General features: G+C 38.3%; 1 protein-coding gene across 3 annotated transcripts in view; it reads right to left on the bottom strand.

Moving 5' to 3' along the window:
* als2b (alsin Rho guanine nucleotide exchange factor ALS2 b) overlaps positions 1 to 16950 on the bottom strand; it is a 29803-nt gene that overhangs the window by 6839 nt on the left and 6014 nt on the right. For 2 of the 3 annotated variants that reach the window (XM_059327837.1, XM_059327836.1), the window contains exons 4-27: positions 15970 to 16144; positions 13717 to 13813; positions 13540 to 13617; positions 12510 to 12740; positions 11415 to 11586; positions 11134 to 11323; positions 10979 to 11044; positions 10581 to 10743; positions 9675 to 9806; positions 9436 to 9564; positions 5775 to 5845; positions 5060 to 5126; positions 4746 to 4948; positions 4603 to 4668; positions 4429 to 4527; positions 3953 to 4117; positions 3713 to 3824; positions 3392 to 3469; positions 2638 to 2771; positions 2378 to 2542; positions 1971 to 2088; positions 1219 to 1376; positions 997 to 1110; positions 1 to 129 (exon numbers count right to left, since the gene is read on the bottom strand). The exon at positions 1 to 129 is cut by the window's left edge and continues 48 nt beyond it. In XM_059327837.1, the coding sequence (XP_059183820.1) occupies positions 1 to 129; positions 997 to 1110; positions 1219 to 1376; positions 1971 to 2088; positions 2378 to 2542; positions 2638 to 2771; positions 3392 to 3469; positions 3713 to 3824; positions 3953 to 4117; positions 4429 to 4527; positions 4603 to 4668; positions 4746 to 4948; positions 5060 to 5126; positions 5775 to 5845; positions 9436 to 9564; positions 9675 to 9806; positions 10581 to 10743; positions 10979 to 11044; positions 11134 to 11323; positions 11415 to 11586; positions 12510 to 12740; positions 13540 to 13617; positions 13717 to 13813; positions 15970 to 16144 (3112 nt within the window). Of the gene's footprint in view, positions 130 to 996; positions 1111 to 1218; positions 1377 to 1970; positions 2089 to 2377; positions 2543 to 2637; positions 2772 to 3391; positions 3470 to 3712; positions 3825 to 3952; positions 4118 to 4428; positions 4528 to 4602; positions 4669 to 4745; positions 4949 to 5059; positions 5127 to 5774; positions 5846 to 9291; positions 9316 to 9435; positions 9565 to 9674; positions 9807 to 10580; positions 10744 to 10978; positions 11045 to 11133; positions 11324 to 11414; positions 11587 to 12509; positions 12741 to 13539; positions 13618 to 13716; positions 13814 to 15969; positions 16145 to 16950 lie in introns of all 3 variants that reach the window. The other variant, XM_059327835.1, reaches the window with a different exon arrangement.

Below are 16950 nucleotides of genomic sequence, written 5' to 3' on the forward strand. Positions count from 1 at the left end.
AGGCGGAGGACACAGTCCCAGTAGACGTCGTCCTCTCTCTCCTTGTCCAGAGCGTAGAGGGTGAAGAGCGGCGGGTAGAGGCGAGGGAGCAGGACGGGGAGCAGCAGAGCCGAGCTGCTCACCACACGCCTGAGGAGACACACAGGAGGGTTTCATGTGGTTTAACCCTCAGGGTTGAGCTCATTTTACACGCTTTTTATTCTTCAATTGTTAATAGTTTTGGCCGTGTTCATGCAATTGGCATGCTTTTTGGCAAAATTGTGTATTTTTATTTGATCTTGTTATTTCCAGCTGAACTCCTGCAGTAAGGCTAAAATACAATATTTACAAACATAGTTACACTCTTAAGGTTGGGCGCGTAAAATGCGATATTGAAACCCATTCAAAATGAAAAATTTGATCTCACTTACATGAAAGCATAAAACATGCATTATATTAAATCTTGGTGTCAATCTGGACTTTGGCCTTGGAATTGATAATTTTTACTACTTTCCACAAGATTGATGAATAAAGTAATTTTGATTTGATTGATTTGATTTGATTGCGTCATTTTGACCATATTCAGCATATAGAGAAAAAACATGTGATTTATACACACAATGTATACACACAAGCATGTACTGCTTCAAATAAATCAAAAAATGGATCATCTCTTGAATCACATCATAGATGCAGCCATCTAGAGAAACACAACAAACTCATAAAAAAAGAGTTATTTATATAGCTGCGATTGAAGCCAGGTCTATAAAAATGGTGGCATCATGACAGAAACCTGGCATATAAAGGGTTAAAATATTAAAAAATCAATTAGTGTTTGATATCAATAATTAGGTGAGATGTGGGGGGAAAAATCAGTCCAATGAAAGTAGAATATAATAACGTATCATTTTTTTTATGCCATGCATTTAAAGAGCATATTTTATGCACTAAGCAGTACAAGTGTGCATAAATAGGCAGCACCAGAGCTTCACAGGGGGGACGCTGTCAGCTCTTTACCCAGGTTTTGGTGACTCTAGCGGGGCAGCTGAGCCTTGGTCCGTCTTGTCCTGCTGGTTAGTGGTCGGCTCTGGAATAAGACCGCCCTCTTCTGGCAGGTCTGGGAAAAGAAACCTGCAGAGCACCCACGAGAACATAAACAAAAATCAATTTATATCATTTTTTTAAGTTCATTTGTAACTAGGCTTCATGCAGGATATTTCTCTACTTCATGTAAACTACCTGACGATCTGAAAGATGCGGTTGAGGTAAGACTTGATCTCGTTGACCGCCTGAGGCAGCAAACGACGATTCGCTCCAACGCCCACGTAGGTCATCCTGTAGACCGCCACCAGGGCTTCTACCAGCCGGCCCAGCGGGTGGAGCGGGGTGTCACATGCCTGGAGGAAGTAGTAAAAGAATTAAAAACCCTGATTCCATAGAAGCTGGGATGCAAAATGCACCAAATTCAGAATGTATATTTACAGAAAATAAAAGTTTAGCAGCTTGAACATGAAATGTTTTGTCTTTGCACTGAATTCAATTGAATGTGGGCTGAAAACGATTTAAAAATCAAAAAAGTGAATTTTAAATCTTTTTTCCATGGAGCTGACTCATCAAAACTTTACTCTGCGCTTCATAAGAGTAGTTAATGTTATAGATATGATTTGGATTGTGATATTAAAGACAAGATAACAATTTGAAATGGATCATGATTGTTGTTGCCTTACCGAGCTCAAACACACAGACTTAAAAAAACAACATATTTTGAGTAGGAGATTTTACTAATAAAAAGTTTTTTTCAATGTATGTTTAAACCCTTGATTATCTCAAAGAGGGATAATTATTCACAATCTTTAATCCAAATTGAATTCTAACGTCAATAACAATTATAAAAAAAGGATGAACAGAGAACAAATTATTCAATAAAAAAAAGGTTGTTCAACCCTGATTCCATGTGTTTTTTTAAAGTGAGGTGTGCTCAGTGGGCGTACCTTGATGAGGTAGAGGCGGATGGTGTGATATCTCTCCATGGTGATCGGTCCTACGTGCTGCGGGATGAACTCCAGACTCTCCAGGGTTCTGCTGTGACTTCGAGACATTATCTCTGGACTGCAACACAAATCGTAAAGCGATAAAAATATTGTAAATATAGCGTAAAATATATTGATTTATGGCCCTTTTTAGGTGGCTGAAATACATCTCGTTGCTGCCTCCATCTTCAGCAGTACATAGATTTTGTGGCTGCCTACTTCTAATGTCGGTGTCACACTGACTGTGGATAAATACCTCAAACAACATCATCTTAAAAAGTTCAAACTATCCCTTTACCTGTCTGTTAATATCTGCCTTTAGATTAAACCACAAGTCACACACGATAAAACAAAGAGTGTGTGTGTACCTGTCCTGGATGTGTCGTCGGCTGGTGGTGAGGGCCACGGCGATGTTCTCCCAGGCCTTCAAGCTCTCTCCTCGACCCGGCGCCTCGCAGCCCAGCTGGCTCCAGCACTCCTCGAACACCGCCTGCCACTTATCCTCGGCACACACACACAGACGCCCCAGCTTCCTGCCAAACAAACACAAACGTATATGACAAAATGTGAAATGAACTGGAATAAAAAAAGAAACATTCTGTAGATTTCAGACACTCTGTGAGCTTACACGGCTCGGGTCTTGTCCTTGTCGGTGTCGAACAGGTGCGGTTTGAAGTAGGAGCCCGCCACTTTGAGGCCAGAGCCCCACTCGCCATTGAAGGAGCCCTCCAGGTAGTCACTGTTTGGCATGGTGAGCACGCCCTGAGGGGAGAGCCAATCATAACATTAATAACTTAAAGAAAAGTATTTATTCATTCCAATTGTGTTTTAGAGTACTGTTTTATATCTTAAAGGATCAGAAAATGTTTTATTTTTATATTATATTATTATTCTGTATTTTTTATTATTACAATTAATTAATTATAATTCATTATTATGATTTTTTAAATATTAATATTATTTTTATTTATTCATTTTTCTGATTTTAATTGCCCTATTGCAGGCCTAAAATTATATTGTTTAAAAATAAATAAAAAAAATATTGCTAAATCTGTATATTTTTCTTGATCAGTCAATCGATCTAAAGGACTATAGGGATGACGGACAAGCTAACAATAAAACAGTACATATTTAATATGTAAAACAATTTGAGGCTAATGCACACAAGAATTAAAATGCTCCAAAATGCAATAGTAATAATAATAATACCAAGATAATACTTAAAAATAAATAAATAAAATAGATAAGAATGAGTACAAAAAACAAAAAACATTGTAAAGCACAAATACATAAAGAAATAACTAAATGAAATAAATATTGCCATTAAAACATTCTTATAGATTTACTGTACTGTTGATATTGATATTGTGTTCATTAGTCACCTTTCCATTGAGAGTCCAGTCGTCAGAGAATTCCCCCTCGTACGTGGTGTCGTCCTCTGACAGGAGGACTCCCGTGCCCTAAAAGACAGAAAACACCTCCTTCAGTCTCTGTATAAAACAGCTCCCACTCACAAAGGAGCTGGATTATTCCTCTTTTTAAGAACAGGAAAGGGGAAAGGAAATAACAGGAGGAGAGGAAACAGGAGAAGTAAAGAGGGAAGGAAATAAGTAGAGAAAATAAGACTAGGGAACAAAGAAAAGACTGTGATGAGATGAGATGAGAGGAGATAACTGACTTAAACCACAGAGAGAGGTGCTCACCATCATCTTGTTATCTTTGAAGGCTCCTTCATAATAAAGTCCGAACTGAGTGACGACGACCCCGGTGCCTTGCCGCTGGTGATCCTGCCACATGCCCATGTACTTCTCCCCTCTGACAGACAACAGACAACAAGACACTCTGCTGTCTTTAATCTTGTGTGAGCTTTTCTGCAAATGAGACTGTGCAGACGTCAGATAGTTAAAGATGAAAATGATTTTGTACACGTAAAATGAGCGTACTTTGTGATATCATCAAAGACTCCGTAGCCGGTCTTCTTGTCGTTCAGCCACTGGCCGATGAAGACGCTGGGGGAGGAGGTGTTGAGCTTGCCGCTGCGCAGCATGCCATGTCCGTGTCGCATGCTGTCCTGGAAGGACCCGTCATAAACCTCGCCGCTCGCATACCTGCAGACAGACAGGAGAATCCATCATGGCTTCACAGTGTCGATGAAGAGCGCAGAATTTAATGTTTTGAACAGAATCTAGTTATTCCAGACATTTTTTTGGGGCACGTTTTAAATTAGACATAATAACAAATAGTGATTTTGACAGAGATATCACAATTTTAAGCTTCATTTTGCTTATGATCCGTTCAATGTCAGAAGAAGAAGTCTGTTTTTACAGCTTCTACAACAAATGGTGTACTGTTTGGAGTCTTTAGAATAAAGGAAACATCCTTATTTATTATTAATTTATCATTTATCCTCGCCCCTCACCTGTACGTCCCCAGGCCGTGCATCTTGCCGTCTTTCCAGTGACCTTGATAGTGATCGTTCTTGTTGAGCGTCTTATTGGGAGCCAGGAATTCACCAAAGCTACAAAAACACATAAAGAAGCGTCAAGGAAATATCCCGACTCACGAGAGACACACGAGACTCATGAGCACTCACCCATCTTCCAGTCCGTTCCTGAACGTCCCTGTGTATATTCTCCCATCAGGCCACTTCAACACACCCCTGAAAAACACTCCAATCATTATTAAATATCAATATTTAAAATGTTCTGGCAAAATGCAAACAGATTTGAGTCTGACCTGCCGTTGGGCTTCCCGGTGAGCCAGCGTCCTTCATATGTCGCCTCCTTCAGCCGTCCGTCCTTATAAAAAGTGTAGGAGGCCGTCCTGGAGGCGGGAGGCTCCAGCTTTTGCCCCGAACCCGAGCCAATGGATGCAGAGTCCTGCCCCGCCCCGCTCAGGGCCTGGTCCACCGCCTGGTTGATGGAGCGGAGCCACTTGGTCTAAGAACGAATACAAGAAAACTTTTAAGAATAATATCACATAGGTAATTTTAGCGGCAACGAATAGAAATGCAGTTTCTTTTTGTCACTTTGTTGCATTCAAAGGTTTACCTTCTCCATGGGAGAGGAGGCCAGCAGGGTGAACGTCTCCTCTGGTGTGATCACCTTTAATCCGTATCTGAACACACACATCGGTTTACAGCAAAGTTATAGGAAATTGAATGTGTTGTATGGTGCTCTTTGCAGACATGCACACTAGAATAATCCCAGGCAGTAAACCATGCAGGTTTTCGCCTATTATATTTTAATATTTCTGCATACATACAACTTTGAGTTGCATAAATCAGGTACGACTGGAAAGCTGAGACTCTTTTGGATTCAATGAGCCCAATTTATTCATATTTGATGATGTTGGACCCCAAAGTAGCATTTCATTGCAGAAAAACTTGAGTTCAGTGTATAAAATGAGCTGCTGTGACCTCTAGGATAATCACAGCTTCATGAAACTTAACAACCACAAACTAGAGATCCAGAGCATTCAGAAGATGTATGGATGTATTTCATACATAAATTGACAGTAAGAGATTGTATGGATTTTTTATAGGGTTAAAAAATGGTTAAATTTAGCACAAAATCTGTGTAACAAATGCTATAAACCTAAAAATGCTGCAACAACTTATGAGACATAGTTGAGCATGGGACTTCATATACATCCATCATAATGTACTTAAACTGTCACAACAAAGGCTTTCTGCAAAAAAATGTGTTGTTTTTTTCCAGTATTATTTCACAAAAAACTGTCAACACTCAGATTCTGCAGACTTACATGCCAGTGTTCTCCTCTGGGATCGGCTCGACCCAAAGTGTGGCCAAGGGGAAGACATGATGGGTGGAGAACTGGAGGAGGGGAGAATGGAAAAGAAGGAAGGAAGAGGGAATTAGGGGTAAGGATGGAGGGGAAAGAGGGGAGAAAAAGAAGGGAAAGATGAGTGTTCATAAAAGGGAAAGAAAGAGGAAAAATCATACATTTTATTAACAAATCTGACAAGATTGCGAGACAGTGATGCAATAAAAAAGCCCACTAGATGTGTCTGGACACATCAGGTGAACTACAGCCTTCTCTGTAAGCAGCTAATCATAATTAACAAGTAAAAATGCGTAGAAAGATCTCTGCTCTATGTAAAGTCAACTTTCCTCAATGCTTGTTTACATACAAGTCAATTTCCAATAACTGGTAATTAATGATCCGCCCCGCTTTAAATGGTTGGACGCTAATAAAGAAAAGGAAAGAAACAAAGGGAAAAAAGTGCAGAGTGAAGTAAAAGGGACGAAAGAAAAGGTATAATAAAGAAGGAAGAGAAAAAATAATAAGGCAGGAAACAGAATAATGTTAATAAGGGGCTTACTGACACTGGCTTATCAATAATGTATTAGTATCTATCAGTATTGGCATATTTGTTTTAATTTTCCTTACCTTTTTATACTTTTTTCACAGAACATATAATGCAGAAAATATTGTCTGCCACGATTTAGAAATGTGTTTATATTTTTTTATTTATTCTTTATTTAAATGGTCAGCAACTGACTGATACTAAACATACATTACTGATGATTATTTAGCCATTTATTTATTCTTTATTTTCTCAGTTTTCATTTCTAGAATCGGTTGATAATGTTATACATTGTATGTAATATATAATGTTAAATATTCTTTTAGTAAGGTAATCTTTTTTAGTGATAGGCGGATGCATATATTAAAAATTACAAATATAAAGGTCATTTTAAAGACCTGGCGGCCGCAATTTTGAAAATGGGGCATTTCTTGGAGTCAAAAATGTGTAAACTTTTAGTATGTTTTTAAGTACATCTGATGTAAACCACTGAGAAACCGGTTAGAATTTTTTTAGGGTTAAACCATATTTGCACATGACTATAAAGCTAGTAGTACCTTTGCAGAGTTATTGAGCAATCCGCATAGTAAAGTTGTGTTTTCCAGCTCAAAAAATTTGTATAATCAGCTGCCATATTGGTAATTAGTGAATTTTAACCCTCCTAAATTACTAACAGTCTTACAAATTCAATACTGGTTGAGCTCTAACATGAATATATATATATGTCTTTTTTTAATACAGAATTTTTTTCTTGAATGACACCAGAGCATTTTTTGAAAGTGATGCATAAGCGTTAATTCATTTGTTTATTTCTACCTGACATTCACGACTCCACTGTGATAAAACATAAAACCTGAGGCTTTTGGTGAATATTATATTTTGTTTTAAGAACAAACTTTGAATAATGATTATTAGAGGCTTAAAAACATTAATACTGCACATTCAGGCTGACTGTGACAGTTTGTAAATGATGCATCTTGTTTAAAGTTTGACTGAAGGGAAGCCGGGGTCAGTCATGCAAGACAACATGTGTTTCACATGTTTCTAAAGAAGAAGTGAAGAGGTAAGCATGCATGCTCTTTAACATGGACACCCTGCTTCTTCAGTCAGACAGCTGCACAGATTCACATCACGAGACAATACCGTCATCTATTTCTTAGTTTTTTTACAACCTGCTTTAGGAACTTAAATACACAAAAGTTGATTTTAAAAACAGTCTTGATACTTCTGTTTTCACCTTATTTACAATTTCGGACTTTTCTTTTTTAACAGAATGACAGTGAGGCACACAGTCAGGAAGTCAGGGGACTGAAATGTTGCAGGACAATCACAGTACGAGTGCAGACTCGAAGAGAAAGGGGGAAGGCATTGACAGAAATGCAAATATTAAAAGGAGACAAACAGGGAGAGAGGGAAGGAGACATGAACAGGAAACTGTTGGTACCTTTTAAATCCTATCACTAAATCACATGTGAACCAACAGTGAAAACCAAGGCTCCGACAGGAAAGAAGAGTCAGAGATTTTACAGATTAATTGAGTTAATTGTTAATTGTTTTGTATTTCAAGCCGGATTGGCTGTAATGTAAATAACAAAAGCAGTAATTTACGAGGAAATAATGAAAATGCATTAAACCCAGTGAGCCTTGGTTACAGTCAGTTCATCCTTCCATGCAGTCTCTCTCAGGTAGAGAGCAGGCAGAGGGCGAAGGCGGGGATAGGGCTGAGTATCACCGGACACATTTCAATTATAATGCACCTACACGACTGCTGGCTGTGTTTCAGAGACACAGTTTTTTGCACAGTCCTCTTTCTGTGCAAAAACACATTATAAACTTTGTATTTAATTGTTTCTTTGCACAGGTCTGGTATTATGTGGGCTTACTTTTGTGTCTTATTTATGCAATAAAAATAGATTACAGAGCAAACCTATTGAGAGTGCATTTTAAAAATAGATTTGAGGGCAAAACTTGAAAATTTGAGGTTAAAAATCTTAATGTTTTGTTTGTAAATCCAAAGGTAGTGCTTCTGAATCCAAAAGTTTTGTCAATTTTTAATCACGCATTTATTTTGCTTGCAATTATTTATTCATTTTTGCTTTCAAACCTACATGAAAACACAAAAGTAACTCAATATGAAATTTTAAAAATGCTTAAATGCAAATAAAATAATTTTTGGATTAAAAATGTATTCTTATTTTTTAAATTTTTAAATAATTTACTACTAGACCATAACTATATATTTTATGGTATATGTAGCATAAAACATCGTAATAAGACATAAAAAGTATATTGCAGTTCAAAGAACCAGAGGGCCACTTAATTAACAAACATCTATATGTTTGATATGATATGATATGTTTTTCTCTCATTTCCACTGACAAATATATTGAAATAATCAAGATGGGATTTTTGAAGTCTGTTTATTTAAGTGAACATAAATACTGTATAACAACAGGAGTACCTATTTTTTAAAATCAAAGCTCCATAAATTTCACATTTAAATAAAAAAAACATCTTAAATATAAATAGTCTATGAAATAAAATAGGCCAATCTTTTTCTGAAATAAATATATTTATGTGAGAAAAGAATGAACATTACAAAAGAACTAAATATGACAAACCCTAGTAAGGGCAGCATTTATACATAAAGAAAGAAAAAAAATTGAACTATATCGATATATGCGATATGGCCTAATTCCATATCACATTTAAAAATATATCGATATATCGCCCAACCCTTATCACTAACATAACTTAGTTTGCATTTTGGTGCCCTGTTGTCATGTGTCATGTGTTTAAGGGGTGAATCCTATGACACAGAGCCCTAAGCCCCTCTCACACACCCACACACACACACACACACACACACACACACAGAAGAAAAGGTGGGGAGCGAGGACAGGGGGGAGTACAGGTCGCTGTGCTGACATTTGCTTCTGGCTGCATACTTACGAGGTTTTTACAAGGCGCCACGCCCTGACAGCACGGAGGCAAGCACACACAAACGCTTGAAACACACCATGTTACAGTGTCGGCTTTGAAAAAGTCAAAGGGTGTGATGAAAAGTGCAGGAGTGTGAGTGTGTGTGAGGCTGACCTGTGCGTGGACCAAAGCGTCGTTGAAAACGATGAACCAGTTGACGGAGAACCTCCCGGCGTTCTGCAGCGTCAGCGCTTTGTTGCTGCTCTCGCAGATCAGCCGGCGGTGAGGCTTCCTCAGGGAGTCCTGACCACGCACAATGACATCATTCAGCAATATGTGACATCATGTGACACAATATGAAGGATGCACTCGTGGTGGTGGTGAAAACAAACACACACACTCAGAGCGTTTACCGTCATTTTGCCGGGGAAGCTCTTCCAGAAATGAAACGTGTAGTCGGCGTCCTTCCTTTTTCTCTTCAGCTGGAGCGCCAAAGCTTCGAACCTGGAGCAGCTGTCCTGCAGCCTCTGGTAGTCATCGGAGCACTGAAACACACACAGAAACACTTTATATGAAATATGCACGTCTGAATTTTCAGTCAAATATTGTTGATTTTACCAACAGAAAATAAACATACATTCAGAGAAATTTGAGCTCAAAATGAAGAAAAACATTTAGTGCTTTAAATTGTATTTAATATTGCTATAAATATATCAGTTGACATTTTATTTTACCAGTCAGCAGTTTTCTAATAATTCCCTAAAAAATTAAAATTTTTCCTGCTGTTCTGTAAAAAGAAAAAAGTCAGAATTAACCGTGCTTAGTGAACATAGCTGTCTCTATGCTGCAAGTTTTATACATTCACAACATTTTTTTATGTTGTTTATTATTCATGTATTAATTTACCGTATATATCATAGGGTATTCTACCACATGTTAAAAATCACAATATTAATAATAATAAAAAATATATATATAATATTCTTCTATTTTTAAAACATATTTTGTTTGATTTTTTTTTTTAAAGAGAAAATAAGAATAAGGAAAAAGGGCACTTAAAAATATTTCTATAACAAAGAGTTAATGTTGCTTTTCAAGACAGACAACAATGTGACTTGAAACTACAGCAAAAGCAAAAAAAAACCTCAAGATAAAATACACCAATACCTTTTAAAAATCTTCAAAACCGCAAAATACAAAGTTACATTGACATGACAAACAGAATAATTTATCTGTCTTCTATCAGGGGTCAATAATCAAAATCAAAATGATTCTGACAGGAGTCTAACCCGACTGTAGCTGGTGTGTGTTTTACTCACCACTTCGAAGCAGGTGGCCAGTTTGAGCAGCAGCCGGCCGTATTCGTCAAGGTGGCGAGTTGGGAGGTAAAAGAGCGCCACCAGGAGGTCGGCCATGGTGGGGTTCTCCTCGCTGCACTCTGACAGCTTCTTAAGCAGCTCGGGACTCTTCCCAAAGAAATCTCTTCAAAGAAAATCACCACAAGTTCATAAAAATGTTAATTATTTGCTTTTTTTTTTGCATTTAGAGGCAAAAGTAATCTTTGGTGTCGTTTGTATTTTTGTCTGTTTGCATCATAACTGTATTATTGTGTCCCAGCATCTTAACAAAGTAGGATTTTTAAGATGAAAGAGTGTGTGTGTGTGTGTGTGTGTGTGTGTGTGTGTGTGTGTGTGTGTGTGTGTGTGTGTGTGCTCACAGTGAGGGTTTGGTCAGGGTCTGGAAACCTCCCATCACCTGGAAGTTCCCCACAGCCCTGCAGTACCTTTGATGAGACAGAAACAGTTTCAATTAATTGAACCTTGTGTTTTAGGATCTACAAATATTCCAACGATCATAACGGCAGACACATACTCGTGGTAAGAGTCGAGGAAGATGCTGGCGTGGTCGAGGACGAGCAGGCTCTTGACCTCGCGGACGCGCCGCAGGTTGGCGGTGAGGCTGGCGGCGTGCTGCCCGGTGAGGTGACACAGGAGGCTGAAGCGCCCAGCGAGAGTCTGCAGAAGCCCGAGGGCCACCGGGCCGAGGACCGCGCTCAGAGACTCTGGAGAAGGACAAAGAGAAAAAAATTCAGACAAAGCAAAACAAATGGCAAAACATATAAATTTTCTGCTCTGTTATTCTGTCATTCCTACCCAGCTCCAGCAGGGGGCGTATTATCTGCGTCTTGATGTTGCACAGCTTGCAGTAAAACTTCCTCTCGGCGGCGGCCAGCTCGTGGAGGCTGGCGATGAGGCCCATCACGTTCCTGTCCCACAGCGCCACGCACCGCTGGCCGCCCGCAAACACGTTGCTCACATAACCGAGCTGGAGGACGACAGACGCAACATGATGGAAACACACGGAATCAAACAGCCGTCACTTCTGGATTTGAAAGGCATGTTTTATATTTTCTTTAAATCACTTAAATTACACCATCTGTCATAGCCAGCAACTATAAAAACAACAATAATCATCTGATTTTCAAATTTCAGACAGTCTTTGAATGAGTCATGTGTTACCAGAACGTACTTTAGGAAAAATTGCCAAATCTAAGTTAGAAAATATATGGGGCATTTCTGACTAAAACCTGAACCCCGAATCTTATTAGATTTGCCTATAATCTAACAGCCAGATTATGTTTTTTTTGTTTGTTTTTTTTGCTCATTCTCCTGTGTTTACACTTTATATAGCTTTATAAAAATAGCAAAACAACTGAAATATTGACCAAAATAACGACAAATTACATTACATCCATTGTAAAATCCACAAAAAGAAGCAAAACAACTGAGAACTCTGACCGAGATTGAAAGAGTGAAAGCTGATTCTATGTTCCTCTCCCGGCTGATATGAACAGAGAGTCATTCATAAATTCATAAACTATCTATCATAGGGCTGGGTGATACAGCCAACATATTCTATCCCAATAGATCATATCTGGATATCGATATTTGTTATGATATAGCATGTTTGCTGGTAATTCAATATATAAATAGTCGATATGAAACAAGCACATGGTTATTTAATGACTTATGATGTTTAAGCTATTTATTTTGTGTTTCCAGAACTGGTTGACAAAACACTGTATGTATAATGTATAATAATGTTAAATAAACCTTTGGAACTGTTTTCTAGGTCTATTTTCTTTCCAGGTTAAATATTTAGTATATCAGAAAACACTTTAGTCATTTGTGATTTTTCCCCAGCAGCAGTATGTCCAAAAACCTGGAAATAAACTACTTAGTACGTACGTCTATGCAGAAAGGCAGCAGTACAGGCTGCTGGGTGTAGCCTCCTGCCCGCTCCTCCTCTTCCTCCCTTTCTTCCTGTTGACCCGGCTCCTTGCTCTGGCTCTCCTCCACCCCGTCCTTCACCTGCTGTCCGCTGTAGTAAATGATGGGCCGGAAGCAGTCTCCGTCTGCCAGCAGGAGGGAGTGTTTCTCCCCAGCGCTGATGTCCCAGGCCCGGATCCCCTCTGACAGCTGAGAGGAGAAGCAGAAAGTTAAATCAACCTGATTACTCTGTGGCTACGTTTACACGAGGACGGTCTGAACAGAAGACGCAAAAGTGGCGTCTTGTCTTCACTTTTTATTCCTCGTTTAGACGAGCATTTTCGGGAGGAAATCTGCGTGCATACGGTGACGCAAAAGTGTGTGAAATTCGATTGTATGCAGCCAGGCGGCATCACTTAAAGCCATAAGAGCATCTTTGGGCATGCAGAAGTTTTCACGCCACACATTTTCATCAGCTACTCCTTCCACAAAGTTCTCCACCATCACTAGATCTCCCAGGTCTCGTCCAAAGCTGTCTGGCTCGCCTCCGACCAATTGGTGGATCCAAAATGTGATAGAGGTAATTCCAGATCCTTCTCTGTTCACTAATACTATCTCTACATATCCTGTACATTTGGTGGAAAGACTCCTGTAAGTTTATTAGAGCTGCCAGAGCAGCTTGAAGGTCCGACGCATGGAAATAATCCCACATGTTTGTTTATTTTCCTGTACTGGAGCATGTATGTGACGTAAACACATACGTGACGTGAGCAGATCTGAGCAGAGTTTTGCATCTTGTCAGTGTAGACGGACACGCTACGGTGGAGTGGATTTAACTTTTCCACTTTGGAAGGTGGTTTCAGATTTTTGCGTCTTTAAGCCCCCAAAACGCCGTCACCGTCTAAACAAAAGGCACTTCCGATAAAATATTTTTTCGTTTTTACCCGCGAGCGTCCTCGTGTAAACGGGGCCTTAGTCTGTGTGCTTGTAGAGGAGGTGGTTATCTCACCTTTGCGAGGCGAGGGATGGTGCTGGGTGACTCCATGTGTCCGAGCTGGCCGGAGCTGTTACTCCCCCAGGAAAACACCTGCAGGATTTGGATGGAAAGGGGAGAAAAAGGTTGGTAACAGCTGTATTTTCTGCAGTGAAGTGCTTGTTAAAATGTTTAAGGAGGCCACTGACTCACCTGAGACTGAGAAGTCAGAGCGAGGGAATGATGAGCGCCAGCCGCCACCCGCACCACCTCCTTATTGTTCAGACTCTTGATGCAGAGCGGCTGTAATCTGCAAACACGCACATCAGTAGAATCATTGCATTAATTCACTTTCACCAAGAAAGTTATGCTTTCTTTTCAGGTTTGTTTGTCATCAGGATAACTGAAAAACTGGCTGGATTTTCATTAGACTTTGTGAAAGGCTGTAGCATGAGCCAAAGAAGAAATTTTTACATTTTTCATTTAAATTGCGAAATATGGAATTTGTGCTTCCTTCATGTGGTGTCAAATAATCTGATAAATTTGCCTGAACCGCCCCCAGGTCAGAACAAAAAAAGTCAGCAAAAATTGGTTCCTGAGTTGATGTCAATGTGTCGGACGAAAGCAAAAGTAAAACTTTTTATTAATTCTCATATTGCACAGAAGGCTGTGCAATTTAGCACAAATCCTTGAGTAAAAAATTGATAATTTCATATCTCATTTATTACACAATATCATGTTTTCTGGTAATTCAAGAAATAAATGGTCTATAGGAAATATTCACATGGTAAAGCCTTTTTTTATGTACTTCTGAATTAAATACTATAACAAATGAAATGTTCTTAGTATTTTCTTTTTTAATTTGATGTTCTCAGCAGATATTCATTCATGGCTCAAAATTAGCAAATAATTAAATCTTTGGCAAAAAGTTCAATGAGAATGAATGTATAATAGAGTAATATTGATGAAATACCACTTTTTTAAACTGAGATTTGTTTTTTGTTTTGTGATTAAAGCTTTGGTCACATTTAATTTGTTCAAGAACCATGAAAATCTAATGATAATTTCTGTTTTGATGATTTTAGGCTTTAAAAAAATAGTGTAATCTTTGCCAGCCAGCAAGTTGTGGAGGTCAGAGGATTAAGGATGAGGACTATCCTCTCCTTGGACTAATCCTATCTCTGGGAAACCTTTCCACCAGGACTGTTCTGAAAGGTTCGGAAAAGTGTTGGAAAAAGGGCGTCATCTCATATTTGGACAATTGACCACAGCAATCAGATTGATCATCATCAAGTCTAAAAATACAAACATTAGTCTTTATTATCTTAATGTTTTGTTCAACTGCTCTTAGCGTTTGTATTTTTAAAGGGTATACAGAACTTTTTTTGTCGTCAAGACTAGATACACTTTCTTGTTATTTTTCTTCTTATTGTTGTGTTTTTATTTGATTCAAAATGCAGATTATTGTCAGAAAAGAGACTTCCTCCAACCTGGCCAGATTGTCTCCGTGTCCCACTAGGACTGTTCTGAAAGTGTTGAAAATGGACGTCATCTCATATTTGAACCAATAGGTTAATGTTTATTATTAACAATTGACCACAGTAATCAGACTGATCATCATCAAGTCTAAATTTGTCATTTTTTGTTCACTGGTCTCATGTTTTCTTGTTATTTTACTTTTTATTGTTTTATTTATTGTGTTCAAAATGCAGATTATTGACTTATGCTTAATACAAGCTAGACGCTTGATTTCTCTCTGTTGGAAAGATTTCAAGAGCCCTTCTGTTGGTCGCTGGCTCAAAGAACTATCAGCATGTCTTGTCCTTGAAAAGTTAACATATACATTGAAAAAGAAATCTGACAAATTTAAAGAGATTTGGAATCCCTTTCTTGCATTCTTGGAGAACTGTGAAATTGAGGAAACTTTGGAAACCTGAAGGTGATGTTGTCCCTAATGGATGATATCTTAACCATGTGATGCTAGCTGTGTATGAATATGTAATGTCGTTACCCACTTTTTCATTTTTATTTTCTATTACTATTATTATTAGTTCTGTTATTTCTTTTCTTTAAGTATTTATTTTTCCTTTGGGGTGGGGGGAGTGGATTCCTTTATAGTTTGACTTTGATGCTTTGTCAAATGTATTAAAATGTAATTTTTGTAAACTGTTAAAACTCAATAAATACATGTCTATAAAAAGTGTTGGAAAAAAGGGCGTCATCTCATATTTGGACAATTGACCACAGCAATCAGATTGATCATCATCAAGTCTAAAAATGCAAACATTCGTCTTTATTATCTTAATGTTTTGTTCAACTGCTCTTAGCGTTTGTATTTTTAAAGGGTATACAGAACTTTTTTTGTCGTCAAGACTAGATACAGTTTCTTGTTATTTTTCTTCTTATTGTTGTGTTTTTATTTGATTCAAAATGCAGATTATTGTCAGAAAAGAGACTTCCTCCCACCTGGCCAGATTGTCTCCGTGTCCCAGCTGTCCCTGCTCGCCGTGGCCCCAGCTCCACACCTCCGTCTGCAGGGTGGGAAACACCTCCTGGGCCTCGGGGACGGCCCCTCCCAGCGGGGTGAGAGCCACCGCACGCATCCTGGGACGACAGGCTTTCCTCAGCAGCCGCGGGGACACTTTGGGTGCACACGCAAATATTGACATGTTTTGATGGAAACTACTTCAACTTGAATCAATCTAAGCTGCAAAGTTCAGCAGAATAAATCAATGTGTGTTATCAAAACGACAACATGGCCGCACAGAAACAACAGTGACGTTCAGCTCACATCGGCCAGATCATCACAAACACGAGCCGCCATTCAGCAGACAAACAACGAGAAGAATGAAGGATGAAAACAGGCCATGAGTAGAAATAAATCAGTACATTTTAAAAAATATAAATAAATGAATACATTTAGAAATAAATCTATAAATAAAAAATACATTTATCAAAAAAAATAACACATAAAAAGTGGAAATAATATTAAACGACATACATGAAAAATGTATAAATAGCTGAATAAATAAATGCAGAAATACCTTAATAAATAATAAAATTAATGTAGAAAATATAGAATTTCAATTAGCTTTCTGCCTTTTTTTTATTTCCACACTTATACATCCATTTATTTCTACTTATGTCATTATTCGTCACAGAGAAGCAGCACACAGAACAAACACTGATGAATGATTAATCCCGGTTAAAAAGGTTTAAGAAAGAAACACTCAGTGGGAATATTTCAGATATCTAGGGTACATAAACAATATATTTTTTTATAAAATAACTGTAAATTACCACTTAAGCTATCATTTAAGTTCTGAATGTGAAGAATTTGGCCTCCTTGTGTGTCAAACTCAGAATTTGTCTTCCAAATTTCTCATTAAATCTGATCTTTCAGCCTTAAAGCCTGACATTTATATAATCAGGCCAAAGACCGATGAT

This window comes from Centropristis striata, chromosome 24 (genome assembly GCF_030273125.1).
Source record: "Centropristis striata isolate RG_2023a ecotype Rhode Island chromosome 24, C.striata_1.0, whole genome shotgun sequence".
Classification (NCBI taxonomy): Eukaryota; Metazoa; Chordata; class Actinopteri; order Perciformes; family Serranidae; genus Centropristis; species Centropristis striata.